The sequence below is a fragment of the Mustelus asterias genome, chromosome 19, assembly GCF_964213995.1.
Source record: "Mustelus asterias chromosome 19, sMusAst1.hap1.1, whole genome shotgun sequence".
NCBI lineage: Eukaryota > Metazoa > Chordata > Chondrichthyes > Carcharhiniformes > Triakidae > Mustelus > Mustelus asterias.
Genome location: NC_135819.1, coordinates 42,773,216 through 42,795,453, shown reverse-complemented (window position 1 = coordinate 42,795,453; position 22,238 = coordinate 42,773,216). Strand labels below are relative to the sequence as shown.

At 37.9% G+C, this 22,238-nt stretch overlaps 1 protein-coding gene across 3 annotated transcripts in view; it reads left to right on the top strand.

Annotated features, from left to right (window-relative positions):
- LOC144507911 (proton myo-inositol cotransporter-like) overlaps window positions 1–21,131 on the top strand; it is a 138,578-nt gene extending 117,447 nt beyond the window's left edge. Inside the window, exons 5-12 of one of the 3 annotated variants that reach the window (XR_013500165.1) lie at window positions 575–738; window positions 2,207–2,327; window positions 7,256–7,381; window positions 10,465–10,586; window positions 14,289–14,441; window positions 16,459–16,608; window positions 16,876–17,379; window positions 19,558–21,131. Coding sequence is in view for 2 of the 3 variants with exons in the window: in XM_078235397.1 (XP_078091523.1) it covers window positions 575–738; window positions 2,207–2,327; window positions 7,256–7,381; window positions 10,465–10,586; window positions 14,289–14,441; window positions 16,459–16,608; window positions 16,876–16,955 (916 nt within the window). In the remaining variant the exon portion in view is untranslated. Of the gene's footprint in view, window positions 1–574; window positions 739–2,206; window positions 2,328–7,255; window positions 7,382–10,464; window positions 10,587–14,288; window positions 14,442–16,458; window positions 16,609–16,875 lie in introns of all 3 variants that reach the window. The other 2 variants (XM_078235398.1, XM_078235397.1) reach the window with 2 other exon arrangements.
- Window positions 21,132–22,238: the final 1,107 nt, after the last annotated feature.

The following is a 22,238-nucleotide window of genomic DNA, read 5'->3' as shown; positions in this document are numbered from 1 at the left end:
TGCCAGCAGCATAAATAAACTTGTAGCAAATTGGCAGCTTACTTTTCACCATGCCAGCTTTTATTTTTCATTGACTTTCAAAATATTGGCAAGAGTTTTAATTTAAAATCATGTAAAAGCGATATTAAGACTAGCAAGCTTGTCTCCAAAGAACATTTAAGCTACTATATTGTGTTAACTTCAGTGGAAAAATTGGGTCCAGTGAAAACTCAGCTGTTGGTTCAGTATAGTTTGCTTCACATTGCTGGTATAGATTAATTTCACCCCCAGTTCTAAAACAGCACTAGATGGAAGGATTCAGTATCGTCTGTTTTTTAAAAGCTATACACTGAAGTCATTGCACAGAGTGCAAATATGTTTGACTGAAAAGCAATAGTATTTTAATGAAATCATTGTATGTAGAAAATGATTAACATTTTGAAACAAATTTCCCAGAGTGTAAATTGTTCCTGCTATTCATTTCTTCCTGTCTTTTATTAACTCACTTTATCCTGCCAAATGGACTACAATGGTTAATAAAGTTGGATTAAATTACAGTACTAATTATGCATTTCCTCCCATTGTCCCCATCCAGGTATTACAGTGCTACCATATTGCAGATGTCAGGAGTCCAAGATGACACATTAGCAATCTGGTTGGCAGCAGTCACAGCATTCACAAACTTCATTTTCACACTGGTTGGAGTCTGGCTGGTTGAGAAGGTAGGACGTAGAAAACTCACCTTGGGCAGTCTCACAGGTCAGTAAACTAATTTTCTCAATATACATATTCGTGCCAATGACAAAAAAAAAACTCCATTGTTTTCATTCATGCAAAAAATGCAATTGAGCGCAAGATTCGGCTACACTTCAAAGCGATTAATGTTTGTGATATCACCTCAGCAATCACTGCTAGGGATCAATGCTAAGCAAACAGCCTTATTTCTCACCTTTTTTCTTAATTATGATTTTGTTTCTGGTGATTATTTTAGTTAGATATCAAGTCAGTGGCAATTTGGCTTTGAAGCATAAATTGTGGGTGTTCAATTCTGGTTATGCCTGCAGGTGGGATAAAGCAGATCTAGTTTTACTTTATTTTGCAGATGCTAGTCAGATTAAAATCTATGGCGAATGAAGTGCTATTCTGCCCCAGTTACGTTTCTCAACCTGTAGTGCAATAGTTCAATGATATCGTGCTTCAAAGACTTGGGAAGAGGACCAACACAGTGGTTAGTAGTGCTGCCTCACAGTGCCAGGGACCCAGGTTAAATTCCAGGCTTGGGTGACTGTGTGGAGTTTGCACATTCTCCCCATGTTTGCATGGGTTTCCTCCCACAATCCAAAGATGTGTAGGTTAGATGGATTGGCCATGCTGACTTGCTCCTTAGTATCCCAAGATTTGTAGGTTAGGGGGATTAGCAGGGAAATACGTGGGGTTACAGGGATAGGTTGGAGGGTGGGCCTGGGTAGGATGCTCTTTTGGAGTAGACCGAATGGCCTACTCTACTACTGCACTGTAGGGATTCTATAGCTGGAACTCTACCAGCTCGCCTGCCACAGCATCGGCTCAGACGAGGGTCCGACAACAGAAATCTCCATTGACCTAAGGTGGGAATTTCTGGTCTCGCCATAAAACTCTGCCCTATGACTTTGCACGTTAGTGCTGCATATTGGTCAGGCAGAAATAGTCAAGATTGGTAACAACATAACTGATTATTTGAGCCACTTAAATATCTATTGATTGAACTAAAAGCAGAGAGAAAAATTGATGAGCGATAATAGCAAGCATTCAAATTGCTTATCTGTTTTCTTAATTACAACAGCTGCCTATTGCATATCTGTTGAACATGCAGCAATTCCAACATGCAAGCAGACTGTAATTAGTGATGCAGGTTAATCTTCAAGTCTTTTGGACATTATGTTTTTGTAGTGTTATTAAAACTGCAGGTGGTGGAAATCCAAAGCAAAAATAATGAAAGATATTTAGCAGATGATGAGGCAAAATTTGTACCAAGAGAGTTAAACGTGTTCTTTCCACCAACTATTCTGGTTAATTTACTCCTATTTACTCCCAGCTTACAGGTTGCTTGTAAAGTATAGTAGCACATCTGTAGTTTCTTAACTGTTTGGCCTTCCATTTTATTTGCATACCTAAATCGAGGAGATAAATTTGTGATGCAGTGTCAAGCAGGAATATTCTGTTGATGGCTTCTGTGAATTGTTTGCAGGAACCGCATTGAGCCTTGTAATTCTAGCAGTTGGATTTTTGTTGTCAGCCCGAGCCTCACCATCTATAACTCTCCACCCCAGAGACCCTTCAGGTCATAATGGCAGCTGCATTCGATACAAGTGAGTGTTCTCTTTAGTGCATTCAAGAATGCAAATTTTCTTTATATTGTACACATGAATCCAATTTTGTCAGGATGCAACCGCAGGTGTAGACATGCAAGATCATTCATTGGAAATGGTAAAAAGTCAAGTTCACCTATGACCTTTTTCAAGACGACAGCAAGTTTGTTAATTGATTCCAATATCAGTTTAATTCTGTGCATTATCACAAACATGCCTCTTGGACAGAATGATAGAATTTGATGAAAATGAGCTGAGGCCAAGGACATATTAAGACTGGAATAGCTGTAGTGTTAAAAGGCACTGCTGATGTTCATAGGCTTTTGGACTGTGAGAAGCTACCATAACTTAGTTTATCATTAATCTCATTATCTAACATCTACTGAAACGTGAAACTGGGATGATAAAGCAACCAAAGAGTTACAGACAATTCTGGAAATACTCAGTAGGTCTGGCAGCATCTGGAGAGAAACAGAGTTAAAGGGCTGGATTTAATCATTGTGGTGTGGGTTCTATAGAAAGTGGTAGCCAATTAATCCGCTGTCTCTAGGAGCTGCTGACCAATAGTGGTGAGTAGTGGTCACTTCTGGGACTGCACCTGGAAGAAGTGGTTTCAATAAATGGAAGGCGTCCTCACAAACAGTTAGGCGGAATCTGAGGGCACCGGGATTAGTCAGGCAGGCCCTGGTGATGTGTGGGGTGAGGAATGGGTTGGCAAGGGCAGGTGGGGCCATTGCCATGGGAGAAATGCAAACTCCGATAACACTTGAGAAGCTCAATACCATCTAAGACAAAGCAGCCCAGTTGATCAACACCCCATCCACCAACTAAATTAGTCACTTCTTCCTTCACAGGTGCACAGTGGCTGTAATGTGCATCATCTACAAGATGCACTACAGCAACTTGCCAAGCTTCCTTCAACAGTACCTTTGAAACTCTCAACCTCGACCATCTACAAGCACAAGGGCACCAGATACACGGGAAAACCACCACTTGAAAATTTTCATCCAAGTCATCAACTTGGACTATATTGCCATTCCTTTCACTCTTGCTGTGACACTATCCTGAAACTCCTGCCCTAAGATCACTGAGAGTGCACAACATGTAGACTGTAGTAGTTCAAGGATAGTTCATCACCACCTTCTCATGGATAATTAGTGATGGACAATAAACATTGGCCTCACCAACCATACTTGCCTCGCAAGAACAAACAAAAACACAAATATAGGGTTGTTTATGTAGGAGGACAAGGACATATACAGCAGAAAGGAGAGGTGCAAAGCAGAACTATGCACTGTAGCTCAGAAGACTGCTCAGGGCGGGCAGGAGCAGAATAGAAACATGGAAGCAATAGGGGAATATATTATAAGGGGAATTGATAGCATGCTCTGCAGCCAAGAATGTGAATTCCAAAGGGTGTACAGCTTACCTAGTGCCAAAATAAGAGATATTTTGTGGGGCTGGAGAGGGAGTAAGTCCAGTAGTCATCACCCATGTGAGCACAAACAACATGGATAAGAACAGGGAGCATATGCTACTGAAAAGAGTCATTCTCTAAATTAAAAACAAGAATTTGAGCATAATCTCTGGATTACTGCCTGAGCCACCTGCAAATTGGCATAGATTGGAGAATTAATGCAAGGCTCAAGGCCTGATTTGGGGAAAAGAGGTTTTTGTTCATTTAGATACTGGCACCAGTTCTGAGACAGGAAGGAGCAGTATTAACAGGATGGGCTCGGGTCCCACTTAAACCTGGATCAAACGAACCTGCCTCCTCGCGGAAAGGGTAAAGAGTGAGGCAGCAAAGGCATTAAACTAGAAAGAGGAAGGAAGAGGTCAACAGAAAACATAAGCATCCGAAACAGGGCAGAACATAGAAGTGAATAAAGTAAGGGAGAAGGGCTAGGGAACAAGTAAGGGTTATAGAATGGGAGTCTAAAAAGATTGCTAACATAAGTGAAAAGAAATCCTGTTGAAAATGAGTTAAAATGTCTGTATAACAATGCACACAGTGTTCATAATAAAGCAAGGGGCCTAGAAACAATCATATATTGGGAGGAACCAGGTATAGTAGAGATTCCTGAGACATGGCTACAGAAAAATCAAAATGCAAATTAAACACGACAAAGTATAACATTCAGAAAAGATAACTGGGTGAAAACAGGAAAAAGGAGTAGTTGTACTCAGGATTTCAAACAGCTTTAGAAAGAAGTGACATAGCTATCAGCAAGGCCAAAATAGAATCCATATGGATAGAGACAATTTATAAGAAAGATCCATTATACCAACAGATGTGGTCTACATACCAGATAATAGAGTGGAAGGGAGATGGAGAAAGAAATATGCAGGCAAATTAAAGAATTGAATTTTGAATAATAATCATGGGAAATTTCAACTACCCTGATATTAAATGGTCAGAAGAGGTAGGTAAGGGATGTAAGGAAAATGGAGTTCCTACAATGTGTACAGGACTCCTTTCTAGCCCAACATGAGTAGATACACATTTGGACCGGGTAATGGGGAATGAACCAGTGCAGGTAAAAGTAGAAGAACATACGATTAAGGTGCAGTAGGTCACTCAGCCTGCCATTCAATAAAATCATCGCTGAATTGATCGTAACCTCAACTGCACTTTTCTGCCTACTCTGATAACATTTAACTCCTATCTCTCTCTGCCTTAAAAATATTCAAAGACTTTATTTCCACTGCCTTTTGAGGAAGGGCAATCCAAAGACTCACCACCCTCTGAGAGAAATAAATTCTCATCATCTCTGCCTGAATGGGTGACCCCCTTTTTTTAAACAAGAACCCCGAGTCTAGATTCCCCCACACAAGGAAACATTTTTCCCACATTAAGACCCTTCAGGATCTTGTGTATTTCAGTCAAGTCATCTCTTATTCTTCTAAACTTCAATGGATACAAGCCAAGCCTGTCTGACCTTTTCCTCATAAGACTACTTGCCAGTTCTAGATATTAGTCTAGTAAACCTTTTCTGAACTACTCCCAACACATTAATATTCTTCCTTGCTCTTGCACAAATTCGCCCTTTGCAATTTCATGCATCACAAGATTTTGCAGCAACAGAAACCCATGAATTAACTGTAATAATTTAGTTCTGCCATTTCCCCCATTATAAATTCTCCTGACTCTGCCTGTAAGAGATCCACATTTCTCTTGGCCAACGTTTCCTTTTTACCTACCTATAGAAACATTTACAGTCTGTGTTTTTGGTTTTTGCTAGCTTACATTTATATTCTATTCTCTCTTCCTTTCTTTACTAGCCTCTTGCTCATCATTTACTGTATTCTAAAATCCTCCCAATCCCCCGGTTTATGACTATTCCTGGTAACTTTAAAGGTCTTTTCATTTTCCTGGACTTCCTTTGCAAGCCATGTTTGACTGATTTTTCCTTTTGAGTTTTTGTGCTTTAAGGGAATCTATAATTGCTGTAACTATGTAATAATTCTCCAAAGATTGTCTATTGCCTATGTATCATATCTTTTCACATGTTTTTCAATCCACCTCAGCTAATTTGCTGCTCTTAATTTTCATTGTTCAAATTTAACACCCTGGCTTCAGATTGAACTACCTTAGTTTCAAACAAAATGTAAAATTCTATCTTATCCTTAAAGGTTCTTTTGCAACAAGATAATTAATTGGCCCTGTTTTGTTATACAATACAAGATCTGAAATAGCCTGTTCTTTAGTCTGTTCTTTGACATATATTGCTCTAGAAACTATCTTGAAACACTCCATCAACTTGGTCTTCCACAGCATTAGTACTCATTAGGTTTACCCATCTATATGCAGATTGAAGTCACCCAAGATTTGTTACCTGTTTATATACTTCACTAATCTCCTGCTACCATTACTGTTTGGCCTATGGAAATGAGCTGCTTCACTATCCGAGGAGTTGCAAATGGTGCTTAACATTGTGCAGTCGTCAGCAAACATGCCACTTTGGACCTTATGTCGGGGACTGTCATCTTTGAAGTAGCTGAAGATAGTTGGGCAAAGATACTAACCTGGGGATTTCTTGCAGTGATTTCCTGGCATTCTGTGCCCCTGCAACCCTCAGTGCTTTTTATATGTGGTGCTCAACAAGGAAGAGCACTGATGCATTAGTTGAGGAAGGATGGAAGCTGGTAATCAGTACATGGTTTCCTTGCTATGTTTGACCTGATGCCATAACATTTTATGGGACCCAGAGTCAAGGAGACATAGGGCCGTAATCTCTTGACTATATACCGTGTGTAGCCACCTCTGGTGAGTCTATCCTATTAGTGTGACAGAATATACCCAGGAATGGTGAAGGGGGAGTCTGGTACGTTTGCTGTGAGGTACAATTCTGTGAGTATGATCGTGTCAGGCCGTTGTTACTGTTAGAGAGTGCTTCCAATTTTGGCTGTAGTCTGCAGAAATTAGGGAGGCGTACTTTGCAGGGTTGACTGTGCTGGGTGGTCCATTTTGGTTCTGGTGCCTCGGTCGATGCCGAGTGGTCTGCCTGGTTTTATTCCTTTTTGACACTATTTTGGAACCATTTGATATAACTGAAATGCTTACTGGGCCATTCCAAAGGGAAGTTAAGAGTCAACCACAATGCTTTGGGTCTGGAGTCACATTGTAGGCTAGACCATGTAAAGACAAAAGATTGAACTTTTTCTAAAGGGCCTCAGTGAACTGGATGGGTTTTAATGATAATCCCGTAGTCATGAATAATGCAACTTGCATTTTATTGTAGATTTATAAATTCATTTAAATTCCTCCAGTTGTCATTATGGGATTTGAACACCCCTCTGGCATCTGGGCCTCTGAATTGCTGATCCAGTCGCATTATCATTGTTACAGTTCCCATAAATGTAAGTTGTTATTATGCATGTTTACAATGCAAATCCCAATTTTAATGGTTTTCATTTTATAATTTCAGCTCTTGTAATAACTGTATGTTGGACCCAAACTGTGGCTTCTGTTTTAAACTGGAAAGTTCCAATGTTACTGAGTCATCCTGTGTTCCTGTCAGCAAGAGGTCTGAGTCTATGGCTGCCTGGGGCAGGTATGAAACTTGCAGAACATTTGTTGACTGTAAGAGAATCTAGATTAACCTAACAGAAAGAAACAGAGAAAAGATGGATTTGCACAAATTTTTAAGGAATAATTTTGATGAATGGCCTCATCTTGAAATATTAACCTGTATCTTTTATTTTCAGATGCTGATAAACCTGTCACCTAGTTCCAGGTTTTTGTGTTTTTGAGATGCTGTATTTTCGGGGGGGGGGGGGGGGGGGGTGGTATCCAGGTCATATGTACTTAACCAGATTACAATCTTAATTTTATAGCATCCTCAGACCCTATATGGTGATTTTCATCTGGGCAGAGCAATGAGTAGTGGGAAGGAATGCAGTGGAGACCCATCTGATTTTTGCATCATTAAAAATAAATAGGGAAGCAATTATGTGGACATGTGAACATCCTCCATCAGTTTTTTTTCTATGGCCTAGCTAGGTGATAGATAAGAATACTTGCCTAGCTTATGTTTATGCAGCTTTTGTTTACACACTCATGGTATAATCTTCTACCAGTGGAGCTCAGGATTTTTAGCCTGGCCAGTTAGTTCACACCTAAAGCTGAATGTGCTGAATATTTTTGTCCCTCTGGGGGGCTTGACGGTTAGAAGGTGTGTGGAAAAATGTATCTTTTTGAAAAGGCGTTTACTTGTATCCTATCCGAGATGATCCTAGTAGCTCAAGTGATTTGACAACTGGTAGCTGAATAGGTGGTGGGAATGCTCTTCACTATTCCATTGGTAAGAATTTAGGTTTCTTGATCCTATCATGGTTTACTTTTTTGACATTCTGTTGGTTTTGACAGCCATTTTGGAGTTCCAACCTTTCTCTTTACTTCAATGACATGGCTCCTGTACTTTATAATTGATACATAAAGATGTAACTAAATATCTTTGAAAAGCTGAGATGGCAAATATTATATTACTAAACTGTTTGATTGTTAAAACATCAATTTTGTATTTGTTTATGTTTTGAACACTGGGAGATAGAGTTTTGTGCAGTCAGCGATCTAAGTGTAAATTGTGCTCAAAACTAGTAATTTTTGAAAAGTACTTCTTCCGCTCAAATTTTCTATTACACTGCTGAAAGGAAAATTCCCCCATAAAACAGCACAGTTGGGCAATGCTTTAGAACAAAGTTTTTTTGAAGCTTGCAATAAAATAGTTCCTTGATTATATATAAATGTGGTAACCTGGTGTTGGTTAAAAGTGGTCAATCGTTTTTTAATAAATTGAAAATATTTAAAGGTGCCAATTAGTGCCATAGTTCCAAATGACCATAAGCTGCTCTCCCCTTTGAGGGGGAGAGCTGACTGGTGGTGATTTTAATCTGAAAATCACCACACCTCAGGCATGGGGCAAGGTTGGGTAGGCGAGCCTTCGTGAATAACCTCAGTCGGTATGGAAATTGAACCCGCATTGTTGGTTTCACTCGTGATTTGAATCAGTTGGGGGGAGAACTATGAGGTCTTTCTGGAGAGGTGAACTAAAGCGGGCCAAATGTCATCATCTGTATTTATGTTGTGAACTTGTGGGAAGTTTAATGCCTGGTGATGTGTAAAACTAAAAAAATGTATTGAAAAGGGAAGAAATGGTTCTCGCAAATAGGATATGAGGAATCTGAGATTTATTTTGTGGCAAATCATGTAAAACAATTGTAGAGAAGCAATAATGTGAAGGGGGGAAAATTCCATTTTCATTTTGTTTTTGATCATTGCCCCTGGAAATGCCATCTGCCAGTGGTGATCTATTTATTTTAATGGCAGGGCTGAGGTTGGAATTCACAAGCTAAAACGCAGAAGCTGTCATTCTGTACCAGATTACATCAATACCAATATCAGTGCTGATGCCCTGTATTGCTGGAAAATAAGTGACAATATACATATTTTGTTACAATATAATATATAGTTTTGTTGTTCTGTACAACTTACTCAATTACTAAAACTAATGTTTTAACTGAATAATATGATTTTCCAGGTATAGGATAGTCCCAATTAAAGTAATAAACAACATATTTTAACGATAGCAATAAATGTTTGTGTGATCTGTTATTTGCTGTTTATCAGCCCAAGCCAGAGTGTTGTCAAGATCTTGCTACATGCAAAGGTTGTTTCGTTATCTGGAGTTGCAAATGGGACTGAACATTTTGTAATCTTCAGTGAACATCCCTACTTCTAACCTTATGGTGGAGGGATGGTCATTGATGAAGCTGCTTAAATTTAATCAATTTGTTTCGGTCAGCTAACTGTCTGTGTGAAAACCCATCACCACAGTGTAGTCTCCAAACTTCTCATTGTCATCAGGCAAGTGATAGCTTTAGGTTTAAATGGATGCTTGATGAATTAGATAGGAAGGATTAGGAATTCTTCCAATGGCGCATAGTCACAAACAATTTACCTTTAAATGAGCTTGTGCCTTCCATTCATCCTAATTTCTTCAGCATGGTTATGCACTACATCCCATTAAATATTGATTTTTCGATTTGAAGATGGAGATTCAAGCCTCCCTGCAGCCCAATAAATACAGGCATTGAACCCATATTTACATATGTTGTAGGACTGAATAAATAAATGCATTTATTCTCTGGGGAGTCAGTGATGAAATTCATCAATTTAATATGATCACAAAAGACACTGCAGGGGAGGAATAATGAGAGATTTTATCAGAGTTGTTGGAGTAAAAGAAGGTTACGAGATGCCTCTTTGCACAAAATTGTGGCCGCATGTAGTGCCCTTCTAGAGTGGATGAGATTGGTCCCATATTTATAATGGAAGGATTATATTAATAACTGTTGCCACAAAAGATATTTTTCCACATGGACAGACTCCCAAAAGATTACTTACTAACTTTGCTGTCATGTTTCTCTACTGGATAGTCCAATGATCATTCTAGCTGACACAATGCATTTCAGGTTCATTCTGGTTTGGACCAGTTTTCTCCATTTCAGCAGCGAAGGGTTTTGATATCTGTGATTATGCTTTGTTTATGTTAAAATTATTTTTGAACTTTGAGATTTCATATCAGTTATTCTGTGTCTGCTGCTGTCCATTACAATATTCTATTATTTCTTGCAGATGCAGCAATTCTTCAGAGTTTAAGAAGGAAGGATTATCTTGGGCATACAACTTCTGCCCCACAGTATATTCCTGGACTGCGTTATTGGGTCTTATCCTATACCTTGTCTTTTTTGCACCTGGTATGAAATACTTCAATATGATGATCTTTCAATTATTTGTATTGTGGACAATTAAATAATAAGTGAATTATAATTAAACATTTCATATTTTTTAGTTTTAAATGGAAGGAAAATCTATTCTGCATATATAGAATATGATTTAAAGTTGCAATTGTAGGAATTCAGAATTTGCAGTCAGTAGTGAAGGAATTGTGTCGCCATTCATGTTGCTGAGATATGCCCAGTTTCTGCAAGGTCCTGCTTGGCGTAGATTTTCACTAATTTTTGGTTTATTTTTCATTCATTGGATTTGGAAGTAGTTGGGTGAGGAACTACTGCAACAATGTAGCATTGTTCCAAAGTCAGCAGAAGCTGTACAATATCCAGGCTTGGGCTAACAAGTGGCAAGTAACGTTCACACCACAGAAGTGCCAGGCAACAACCACTGCCAACGAGAGAATCTATCCATAATCCCTAGACATTCAGTTGCATTGTGATTGCTGAATCAGTCAGAATCAACTTCCTTGGGGTTACCATTGGCCAAAAGCAGAACTGAACTAGCCATGTAAATACTGTGGCTGCAAGAACAGGCCAGAGGCCAGGACTCCTGGCCTCCCGGCTCTCCAAAACACCATCCAGGACAAGCAGCCCATTTAATTGGCACCCCTTCCACAAACATTCACTCCGTCCGCCACAGATGCATATTGGCAGCAGTGTGTACTGTTTACAAGAAACACAGCAGGAAATCACTAAGGCATCTTAGGCAGCACCTTTCAAGCTTACCTAGAAGTATAAGGGAGGCAGACACATTGGAACACTACCACCAGGAAATTCCCCTCCAAGTCACTCCCCATCCTGATTTGGAACTATAATTGCCATTCTATCGTTGTTGCTGTATCAACACACTGGGTCAACTCCTTCCCTAACAGCACTGAACATGTACCTACACCACATGGATTGCAGCAATTCAAGAAGGCAGCTCACCACCATCTTATCATGGTAAATTAAGGATATGCAATAAATGCAGGTCTAGCCAGTGACATCCACATCTCATAAAATGAATTTTTAAAAAATGTCTTGGATCCTCCCAACAACCATACCCATCTTCTTATGTGCTGGAATTAATTTCAGTCAGTGGAAAGTTCTCAACTCCATTGACTTCAAGTTTGCTTGGACTCCTTGATGCCATGCTAGGTCAAATGTTCCCTTGATGTCAAATTCTCCCCATTGTTGGAATTCAGCTCTTTTGTCTATGTTTGGACCAAGGCTACAATGAGGTTTGAAACTGAGTGATTGGTGAAATCTAAACTGAGCATCGTTCAGCAGGTTATTGCTGAATACATTCTGATTGATAACGTAGTCAAGACGTCATCCAACACTCAGCTGGTTGAGATGAAGCTGATAAACAGGCAAATGACCTAGTGTGGTGGCCTAAACAGTAGTTCTGTGGCATCGATGAGCAGGACAAGAAACTGAGGCTCTTCAACCACTCTGATTGATCAGATTGGGAAAGACCGATGTTATTAAAAAAGAGATCAGAAGCAAACAGAACAATTAAAATAAATTGTCTTAATTTCTTTAAGAATCTCCAACACCAAGTTTTGGAGCAATGAGACTGCTTTCCGGGTTCAAGAGGGTGTTTGAATTCTTACGCTATTAAAAAATTTCACCGACTGCTGAATGCCCCAAATTAAGAATCTGTGGCACACCAAGTGACCACAAGTTGCAGCCTTGCATTGATTTCTGTGCTAGGCTCTTAGTGAAGATTGCAGCAGCATACCCTGTGCAAGAGCAGGGTATCTGACAGGAACTTCTGGATTTCAACATCTAACTGCACATGGGTGTACTCTAAAATTACTGTTCCCTTTCCTCCTTTTTAAATGTTAGCTTCAAAGTCTGAGATGGAAACAGCGCATTGCCCTCTGAAAAGCATCTGGAGTAACTGTGTAAGAAAGGGTCTAATTGCATTAGAACCAGTTCCAAGAAGATTCACTCGACTGATTTTTGGAATGAAGAGATTATCTTATGAGGAAAGGTTGAGCAAGTTGAGCCTGTATCCACTGGAGTTTAGAAGAATGAGAGGTAGTCTTATTGAAACATAAGATCCAGAGGGGACTTGACCAGGATGGATGCTGAGAGGATGTTTCCCCTTATGGGAGAAACTAGAACTAGGGGGCACAGTTTAAGGATAGGGGGTCTCCCATTTAAATTGAAGATGAGAATTTATTTTATCTCCAGGGTTGTTAGTATGTGGAATTCTCTTCCCCAGAGAGCAGTGGAGGTAGAGTCATTGAATATTTTTAAGATGTGAACAGGGGAAAGAACTGCATAATCAGATTGAAGGATTGTTAAATGATTGTTAGAATAACAAATTAAGTGTAATAAATTAAGAGGAAAAAAAGGAACAGAAAGAAAATGTACAAAAACATTTTAGATTTTTAAAGAAAATCTTTGTAGTTAAAAACTGAAGGAATGAGACTGAACACTTGTTTCTGGCATTGAAAATTAACTATTACATCAAATGGCAACAATTAATTTATCGCACCATTTAAAAGGATACTTGGACTGAAATGGCAAGCCAAACTTTGTGTGGTATGTTTAGTTTGTATCTACCATTGTTAGGGACCAAATCAGAAATGCTATTATGAAATTAACCTTGACATCAACTTTTCTTGACTTTGGCTTTAGTGCGAGTATAAGGTATTCCGCTCCAGGTGTGATTCTATTGGCCCACTAGGAAGCTTTTATTTAAAAATCTTTATTTAACAACACAGTTGAAATATAACAAAAATAATTAGCATAAATTTACCAATTGGAACATTTAAACATGACAAGGTCACTTTTTTAACTGCTAGCTATTGATATTAGTTCTAATTTAAGCAGTATCCATATAGATGTAAATACCTCTTCAGAATCAGTTAACAAGACTCACACAGGCTTATGTGAATTACCAGTTCACCAGCCTTTTAACCCTCTGGACAGAGATACAGAGAGACACCGGTCTTCTGACTCCCAGACAACAACCTTCTGAGATAAACCTGTCTTCACACCTGTCTCTCCTTTAAGAGAGGTTGCAAACATCTCTTGCCTTTTGCAGACCTCTGGAGAGATATCTATTTTCCAGTAGGTTCCCAGACTTGAATTTCCAGACAGACCGACGGAGCGAGAGAAAGAGTTCCTACTCTGGTCAAGTTTAAACTGCAACTATTCGCTTGTTCTCGCTCTGTAAGAGTAGCTCCACCCATGCACAATTCTCTTGTCAGTCAAATTAATCAAAACCCTGGGGGACAACCCTAACATAATCATACATTAACCGAGATTAAAACAAACACTCCAATAATTAGGATCAATTAACCTGCCAAAGTATCAACAGGTGGCTGCAGACAATTTGGCATCATAATCAGAGTTGAAATGTAAAATCCGTTTAGAAGAAACATGACACAAATGCAATTCTTAAATATGCAGTATCATCACACTGCAAATAAATGAGCATTGCACCCTTTTTGTGAAGTTAATGGTGCATCTAGAACAGGAATTTTTGGATTCACTTCTAAATGTGCATCTGTCTTTGCTTGAAAATGCTTTGTGACTGGCATGTAAATAACAGTGAACACCATGAGTCTCACTATTACCTTGACAGGAAATTATGAGCCATTATCAGGAAAACCTGTATTTGGAAATAAGTGTACTAATAGTACTCAAGGCTATTATTCTATTTTTTAGGAATGGGTTCTATGCCTTGGACAGTAAATTCTGAAATATATCCAACGTGGGCCCGAAGTACAGGGAATGCTTGTTCTTCTGGAGTCAATTGGATTTTCAATGTTCTTGTGTCAGTGTCATTTTTGCATTTGGCACAGCATCTTACATATTATGGTAAGGATGAATTTTATTTCACAACATTTTCCATTTTAATATATAATTGTTAAAGTTTAATTTTCACTCCATTTAACAAACTACCTCAGTTAAAAAGTTACAATACCAAGAAGACAAACAACAGAATGCATAACTTATGCAAATTAGTTCAGATGTTGTGCAGGCTTGTATTTAATAAGCATGGAAACACTTCATGAAGAATCGACCTTGAACTGATTAGAAGTTCAGAATGTAGCATCTAAATTTGAACATGCATGCAGAATATGAAGTCCGAGCAGGCCACTTGGTCCCATGAGTCTTTGCTGCCATTCAATAAAATTATCTGATTGTGTCCTTCACTCCACTTTCCTGTCTGTTCCCCATAACCCTTGACTCACTCGTAGGTCAAAAATTTGTCTAGTTTAGCATTGAATATATTCAATGACCCAACCCTGCATTTCTCTCTAGGGCAGAAAATTCTAGCAATTAACGATATTCTGAGAGAAGAAATTCTTCCTTATCCCATCTTAAATGGGAACCCCTTTATTTTGAAACTGTGCCCCTTATTTTGAAACTGTGCCCCTATTTCTAGATTAACCCACAAGAGGAAACATCCTCTCAGTATCTACCCTGTCTCTGAATTGTATATGTTTCAGAATTACCTCTTCCTTCTAAACTTCAGTGAGCATAGGCTCAATTGCACAGCCTTTCTTCATAAAACATCCACTTCATCCCAGGAATTAAGCTTAATGCACCTTCTTTGAAAAGTCTCCCATGCAAGTATTTCCCTCTTTAAATAAGGAGACCTAAACTGTACACTACTCCAGGCGAGGTATCTATATAGTTGTAACAAAATTTCCCCCATTTTATTCTTCTATTTGCTCTTATTACTATATCTGCATGCTGAATTTTTGTGATTCATGTATGAGCAACATTTACTGAAATATAAGACTGAACTTTCATTCAACAAGGTGAAAAGTTCAGAAGCTGCCAATTTCATGCTACTGACTGACTTGCTGGTCTGCCAGGATGTCCCTGTTTCCAACTTAATTTGAGGGAGGTTGCTGAAGGCAAGGGTTGGTGGTGGCCAATTGCCATGCTTCACAGGCTGCTGAGGCTGAAGTCTGTCAGATGGCGGCCTCCCAATGGGCAGTTCCTGTCTCATTTAACTCTCTGCCTCCTCTCGTTGCTGCAGTCACTATTGCCAGAGGTTCACAGCTGCATCCATAAGCATCCTTTAAAGGGCTTTCACCTTCCACAAAGGCTGGCTTAGCAACTATGGGCACATTTTAATTTTAAACTTTTTAGCCTTCAAGAGGGCACCTCAATCTTGATGCAAGCTCCAATGATTAACAATATTCTGAAGGAAGAAATTCTTCCTTATTCCATCTTAAATGGGAAACCCCTTATTTTGAAACTGTGCCCCTATTTCTAAATTAACCCATGAGAGGAAACATCCTCTCAGTATCTGCCCTCTCTCTGAATTCTTCTACCTACCTACCATGTTCACAGTATTGATCTCTGCCAGTGGCTGCCCAGAGTCTTGGTCATCCCAATTGTCTCCCCGGTGGAGCCCACTTGCTGTCCCTAATTGGGCAGGGCCCCTGGAGGTGCTCTCTTGGTTATCTCCTCAAAACATTTCCTCCGATACCACCACTGCAATTTCTGGGTTCTCGGCACATATTTCATCCTCTCTGCAAGATTGAGAACCCCCAGAACAAAACTCCCACCATTTATGTTGTGTTAGTGCATCGTAAGGTTAATACTTTTAACATTATTTGACAGCCTTTAAGGTTTGACCTTGTGTTTCAGGCTTTCAATGTGAACTCAAATGTTAGAGCATCTTGGGAACTGAAATATTTTCCCCCACTTCTAAATTTTAAAACGTTACTTATTGCCTCTTGGATATTGATTGCATTTGACTCACTCAGGCCTCCTACATAGTTTCATTGTGATATCCTCGGCAAATCAATGCATAAAGTCTCCAGTATCAATCTGTGTTCAGCCAAATTAATTTCTTTCCTCACTCTCTGTTTAGGTACTTTCTTCTTGTATTCCGGACTAACTACTTTGGGGTTGCTCTTCGTGTATGGATGCCTTCCAGAAACTAAAGGAATAAAGTTGGAGGAAATTGAGAGCTTATTTGAGAACAGGCTATGCACATGTGGCATTTTGGAGTCTGATGAAGGTCGGCACATCGAATATATTCGAGTGAAAGGAAGCAATTATCATCTTTCTGATAATGATGCTTCTGATGTAGAGTGATATTCTACTGTGGTGTTCTTAATTCATTCCACTCAAGAATCAAGGAATATTGGTGTCTATCTACTCTGTTTCTGGCTTGGTGTGTGATTCTGCACTTAGATGCTTCTTCTATTTTAAACAAAATCATTCTATACTTCTAATTCTCTAACTTCAGTGGGTCTTTGTAAACAGCTATACTTTTTTTTTATAGCTTCTAGTCCACTTTGTCAAAGAACTGAAAATGAAGATGACATTATATGGTACACAGGTGGGCAAACAAACGTATTCTGAACTTACTGATAATACTTAATGCTGACAGTCATTATTAGATTCTGTATCTAATATTGAGGTGACGATAAAAGACGCAGCATAAAAGCCTTTTAGATCATCTTGATGTAATGTTTTGCATTCAAATAATTCTTAATTGTAACCTTTTGGAAACACGGCAGCCATATTAGCTTTGACAGTGTTCTGGTATGTGGTATGCTAAAGCAAGGTTATTTGCAGTAGCCTGGTGATATGTATTAGTCTGCTGATATTCTGTGACATATGGGATGTTTATGTTTTTCTCCCTTTTGGCAAAAACTTATCTGTCTAGGTCTTCAAAGAAGTTGAGGAATTTTCTCAAGCAAGAGAATGATCAAGTTTGTCACCCACTCACATACATCTAGCAGACAGATACAGAACAAAGTTGGCTAAACACATGCCTGTCCTGGTAATTAATGCTTTATGAACCTAAATTTATTAGAATATAATTAGCTTTGAAAGGGAGGAGAAACATTGTTAAAAGAATTACTTAAATATTCTACTTAGTAATTGTGGACAAAAATTGCATTTCCAGTGCCTAACATCACTGGCATACAGTCCCTATGTGGAAAACCCATTCTAACACAATTTATGCATGTTTTTGTTAAGTAATCTTTCAGTTTTCTCAATTTCGTATAATTCGTTCTACTACTCTATGCTGCAAATCGTCTGAAAAATATCTAACCATAGAATTGAACCCATCTATTAAATTATAAAACTGATATTTATAATGTTTTTGAGATTTTGTTTGACTACCTTTCAGTAAAATTTAATATTAATGATGCCCAAATGCATGATTACAAAATCTATATTTTTCTAAAGTCACAGAAATACAGCTAAGGGATTTTATTTCCAATTGATTCTATTGATTTGTTTATCGAGAAATCCTTTCTTTTCAGCATACAATTTGCACTGGTGGTGGTGTTTGCAGTTGGCATATCTAACAAGTTAGCACACGTGGCCTTTTAATGTTCTAACATTGCCAGCAATCATGTTAGAGTGCTTGTGAGGGTTGATGGTTCAAATTGAAACTGCCTTTGATTGTAGCAGCTTTGTAAATGCTTCCTAGTGACAAATGGGGACTAGAGAGTAAAACAAGTATTCATTGGATCAGGGTATGCATTTTCATATCTGTCATTTTATTCAACATATTTTATGATCTGATTAGAGATTTATATTTTGGAATTGGGGGCCAACCATCTTAACTTTTTACCAAAGAATGTTTTTCTTAACCTGTGGGCATTCCATCATCAGTTCTCCATTTTTTTTCTAGTGAAAAATGCACGCACACAGGCAATTGTAAAAAAAAAAGTCTGCCTTAATTGAATATAAACAGAAATACTACGTTGCTAGATCCCTCAGCGGTAGATCATTTTTAGTATAAAATCAGTGTTGAGTTAGTTTAGTAAAATATCATGGAGCACTTGGTTAGTTGGCTTCAGTGAGAACTAAATACTATTTGATTACTGGCCTTGTTTTCCAGTTGATGTTCTTGCAGTATTTGGCACTATTTTGTTAAGCACAAGTTGTAAAATATACACCTTAAATTGATTGAACATCTAATTGATCTATATTGAGTCTACATCAAATCCAGTGCTGCATTACAACAATATGTACCTACTTCATTTGTCAAGTTATGAAGACAGTTGCTAATTATAAATATAATTTACATCACTGTATGAAAAGAACTGAATTGACCAAAAACACATTCCAATGAGAATATTTTGTATTACAATGTTAAGTAATTTTAGATGCACCTTTTTATAGTGTGCATTCAATTTAACAGTGGGTAGAACCAGAGAATAATGTATTCCAGAGTTCAGTGCTCTGAAATGCACAACAGAAATCGTTGTTAAACAGAAAAATTAAAAGCATTAAAATATTAACAATTCAAACAAAAACTGATACATATTGGATGTAATATTTGAATTATTTCATACCAAAAATACTGGAATAACAGGGGCATACTACAATTGGTTCAACTGCAATTGGTTGTGAGTTTTTTATCCTCCAAAATTTGGAATCCCAGACAAATTTGCTGTCTCATCCAAAGCAGCTTACAGGAATCAATGAAAATATACTGGTGCAGAAGGAGGGCGCACTTGAGATTAAGATGAATTATTACAATTGCAGGAAAATAATTATTCTTTGTGACTGCATTGAGTGCCTGATGTCACTATTGCTCAAAAATAACAATTTAAATCCTTGCCAGTGAAATCTTTCTGGTTCAGGGCAGCAACTTGTATATTCACAACCTGTTAGTTCATTTAAGAAACATTAGCCAGGTACTTCTAAGTAAATTAAATATGTTTGCCTGCAGAGTTGCTAGGCGATAGCCTAATCAAGTTACATTAGCTTGTTAATTATTGCAATTTTTTCATATGAATATTCTAAAAGTTGGTCTATGGAAACATTAGTACATCAATAGTAAAGTGTTTCAACTGTCCATCAGCTACATAACACAATCAAAATGACTAAATGCTTCTGTGTTGTAACAGTGTATTTATATATAACAGATAGTGATGTAATGTTGATACCAGAAGGATTATTAATATACAAATTAGAGTTGCATATATTTTCCATGCAGAAATACATGTTGATGTACATGTGGATCTACAGCAAATCTGGACTTGATTTACTTCAAAAAATATTATTGTTGGTTTAAAGCACTAAGAAATTGCAAACATCCCTGAATTATGAATTTGACTTCAGCATTGCAATGCAATGAAGGTATTGTAATATTCAGATTGTATGAATAAATCACCATCTGATAGGACATTTACTGGATGATAAGAGGTGCGACAATAACACTTTTGATAAAGTACTTTGTCAAGCTGGTTGAATATAGTGGGATTGCCAAGATAATTTTTATGATGATCAAGGAATTGAATTTCAAAGATGAAAAAAAGTAATTAAAAGAATAATATATAATAAAAATGCTATTACAATGTACTAAATCTGCAACACTAGCATTTTTATGGCACTGTTTAACACATTAAAGTTGGTGCTCCAGTGAAGCTGACCAATAATCTGAATAGGGACCATTTTGCCAGTTATTACATTCTCTTTTAACATTCTCTTTAAAATGAACAAAAAAATTGTATAGCTTAAAAGCTTAAATCGTTTTGTTATATTCCAATGTTCAATAAACCAATCTTCTTGTAACATTTTAAACAAATACAGTGACAGAAAAACAATCAAATTTGATTCTAATAACAAACGCACAAAATCCTATAATTCTGTGAAGTACATATATCACCAAGAGATGTAGTAATCAGCTATCTTGGCAATTCTGATATATTCAATTTTTATTAATGGGTATTGGGGATATCTATATCTTCTGAGAGGACCCAAGTATAACTTTATTAAAATCTGAAATATTTGTACATTTAGTGTTGTAAAGTTAGAGCTATATTTGTTACTTCATGTTACTGTACATGTTTTATAGGTATACTTTCTATGAAATTATATGGATCTAGTAAATGGATTCTGTTGATTCATAAATGAACCTGTAAAAGAAAAAAATAAATGTTAACTGATTATCTACGTCATTGTGTTGTCTTCAAATTTAAATCTGATAACTTATGAAATGTTAAACATAAAAGTCTTAACTGGTGCCTGTGTTGTACATCAAAAGGACCTGCTTTATTTAGAAATAACTGATACAAATGTGACTAAATATCTTTTCTTTAAGCCTGAAATATTCAAATTTGTTATAGCTGTGCTCGGTATTAGGAAATGCATGTTTCTTTTCCAAAAGCCAAACCTCAGTGTTAGTGAGGATTCATATTTTAAATTTCTCTACTTATCATATAGAATTTCCATTGAAAAGCAAAGAGATGTTTACAATATCATCCTGTGCAAGATTGCTTTGCTATAAATGCCAAATTTGTTTGCATACAGTTGATGCATCTAAATAAAAAAGAGCTAGGAAATGGGAAACATATTTCATAACTTGCTCTTATTTGGACTGGACATAAAGTGCTTTCAGAGATATAGTTTCTTTAATCTCTGCAATCAATATCAAACTTGCAAGAATGTAAAGTAAAATAAAATATCAACAATCTTTATTCGGGCTTTGTTTACTTCAGAAATCTCAGATTCATCACAATAGGTTGAGTTTTAATGATTTGCACATTTATTTGTCTCCTTGACATCCAATTTAACTTTATCTTCTGGCCCCAAAGAGATGATCAGATGTTATAGAAGCAGTCTGTGTGGCTACTACGAGGAATATTTTTCTACCAATCTGTAAACATGACATTTTAGAATCTGTAATTTGAAAACCTACAGCTAAATCTTCAGTAGCATTGTTAGTACAAAATGATTTTTAGGTAAAGATGTGACAACACTGAAAATGTGGGTAAATTAGATTAATGCATTATAGAAATAGAATCATAGAAACCCTACAGTGCAGAAGGAGGCCATTCGGCCCATCGAGTCTGCACCGACCACAATCCCACCCAGGTCCTATCCCCACATGTTTGTACCCGCTAATCCCTCTAACCTACGCATCCCAGGACTCTAAAGGGCAATTTTTAACCTGGCCAATCAACCTAACCCGCACATCTTTGGACTGTGGGAGGAAACCGGAGCACCCGGAGGAAACCCACGCAGACACGAGGAGAATGTGCAAACTCCACACAGACAGTGGCCCAAGCCGGGAATTGAACCCGGGAACCTGGAGCTGTGAAGCAGCAGTGCTAACCACTGTGCTACCGTGCCGGTTGATAATCTACAATTGTTGAGCATTTTTTTCAATTCATTTGCCACGTTGCCTCTATCTACATGAAGAACTGCTCCTCTACAGATGCGACAAATTGACATTTGTAGCTGTGGCATTGTGCACATTTTGGAAAAGATTAAACAAAAATAGATATTAATGGTGAGTTTGAGCCAACATTTTAACTGCTGTGCTGTTTATATAAATGTCTTTGAGATAACTGCATGTTGGTTGTACTTAAAAATGTTGAGCGCAGTCTCAAGGGTTTTCTGTCCCTGCTCCCCCCTTACATGACCTCCATCCTGGTTTGGACCTCTTGGATATGGTGAGTCTAGGGAAGTGGTACAGGATGTGAAGGTGGTCTTCCCTTGGTGTGCCATAGCTTCTCTGTGAATGGCAAAAAAACAATTGTCCAGCAGTCTGCAATGCATTGATGCAACATAGGGACTGACCCTGTTTCAAAAAAAAAGCCTGGTAATAATTGGTCCCTGGAATATGCAGAGGACACCTGCACTGAAATGGAGATCAACAGCATGAAATGAATT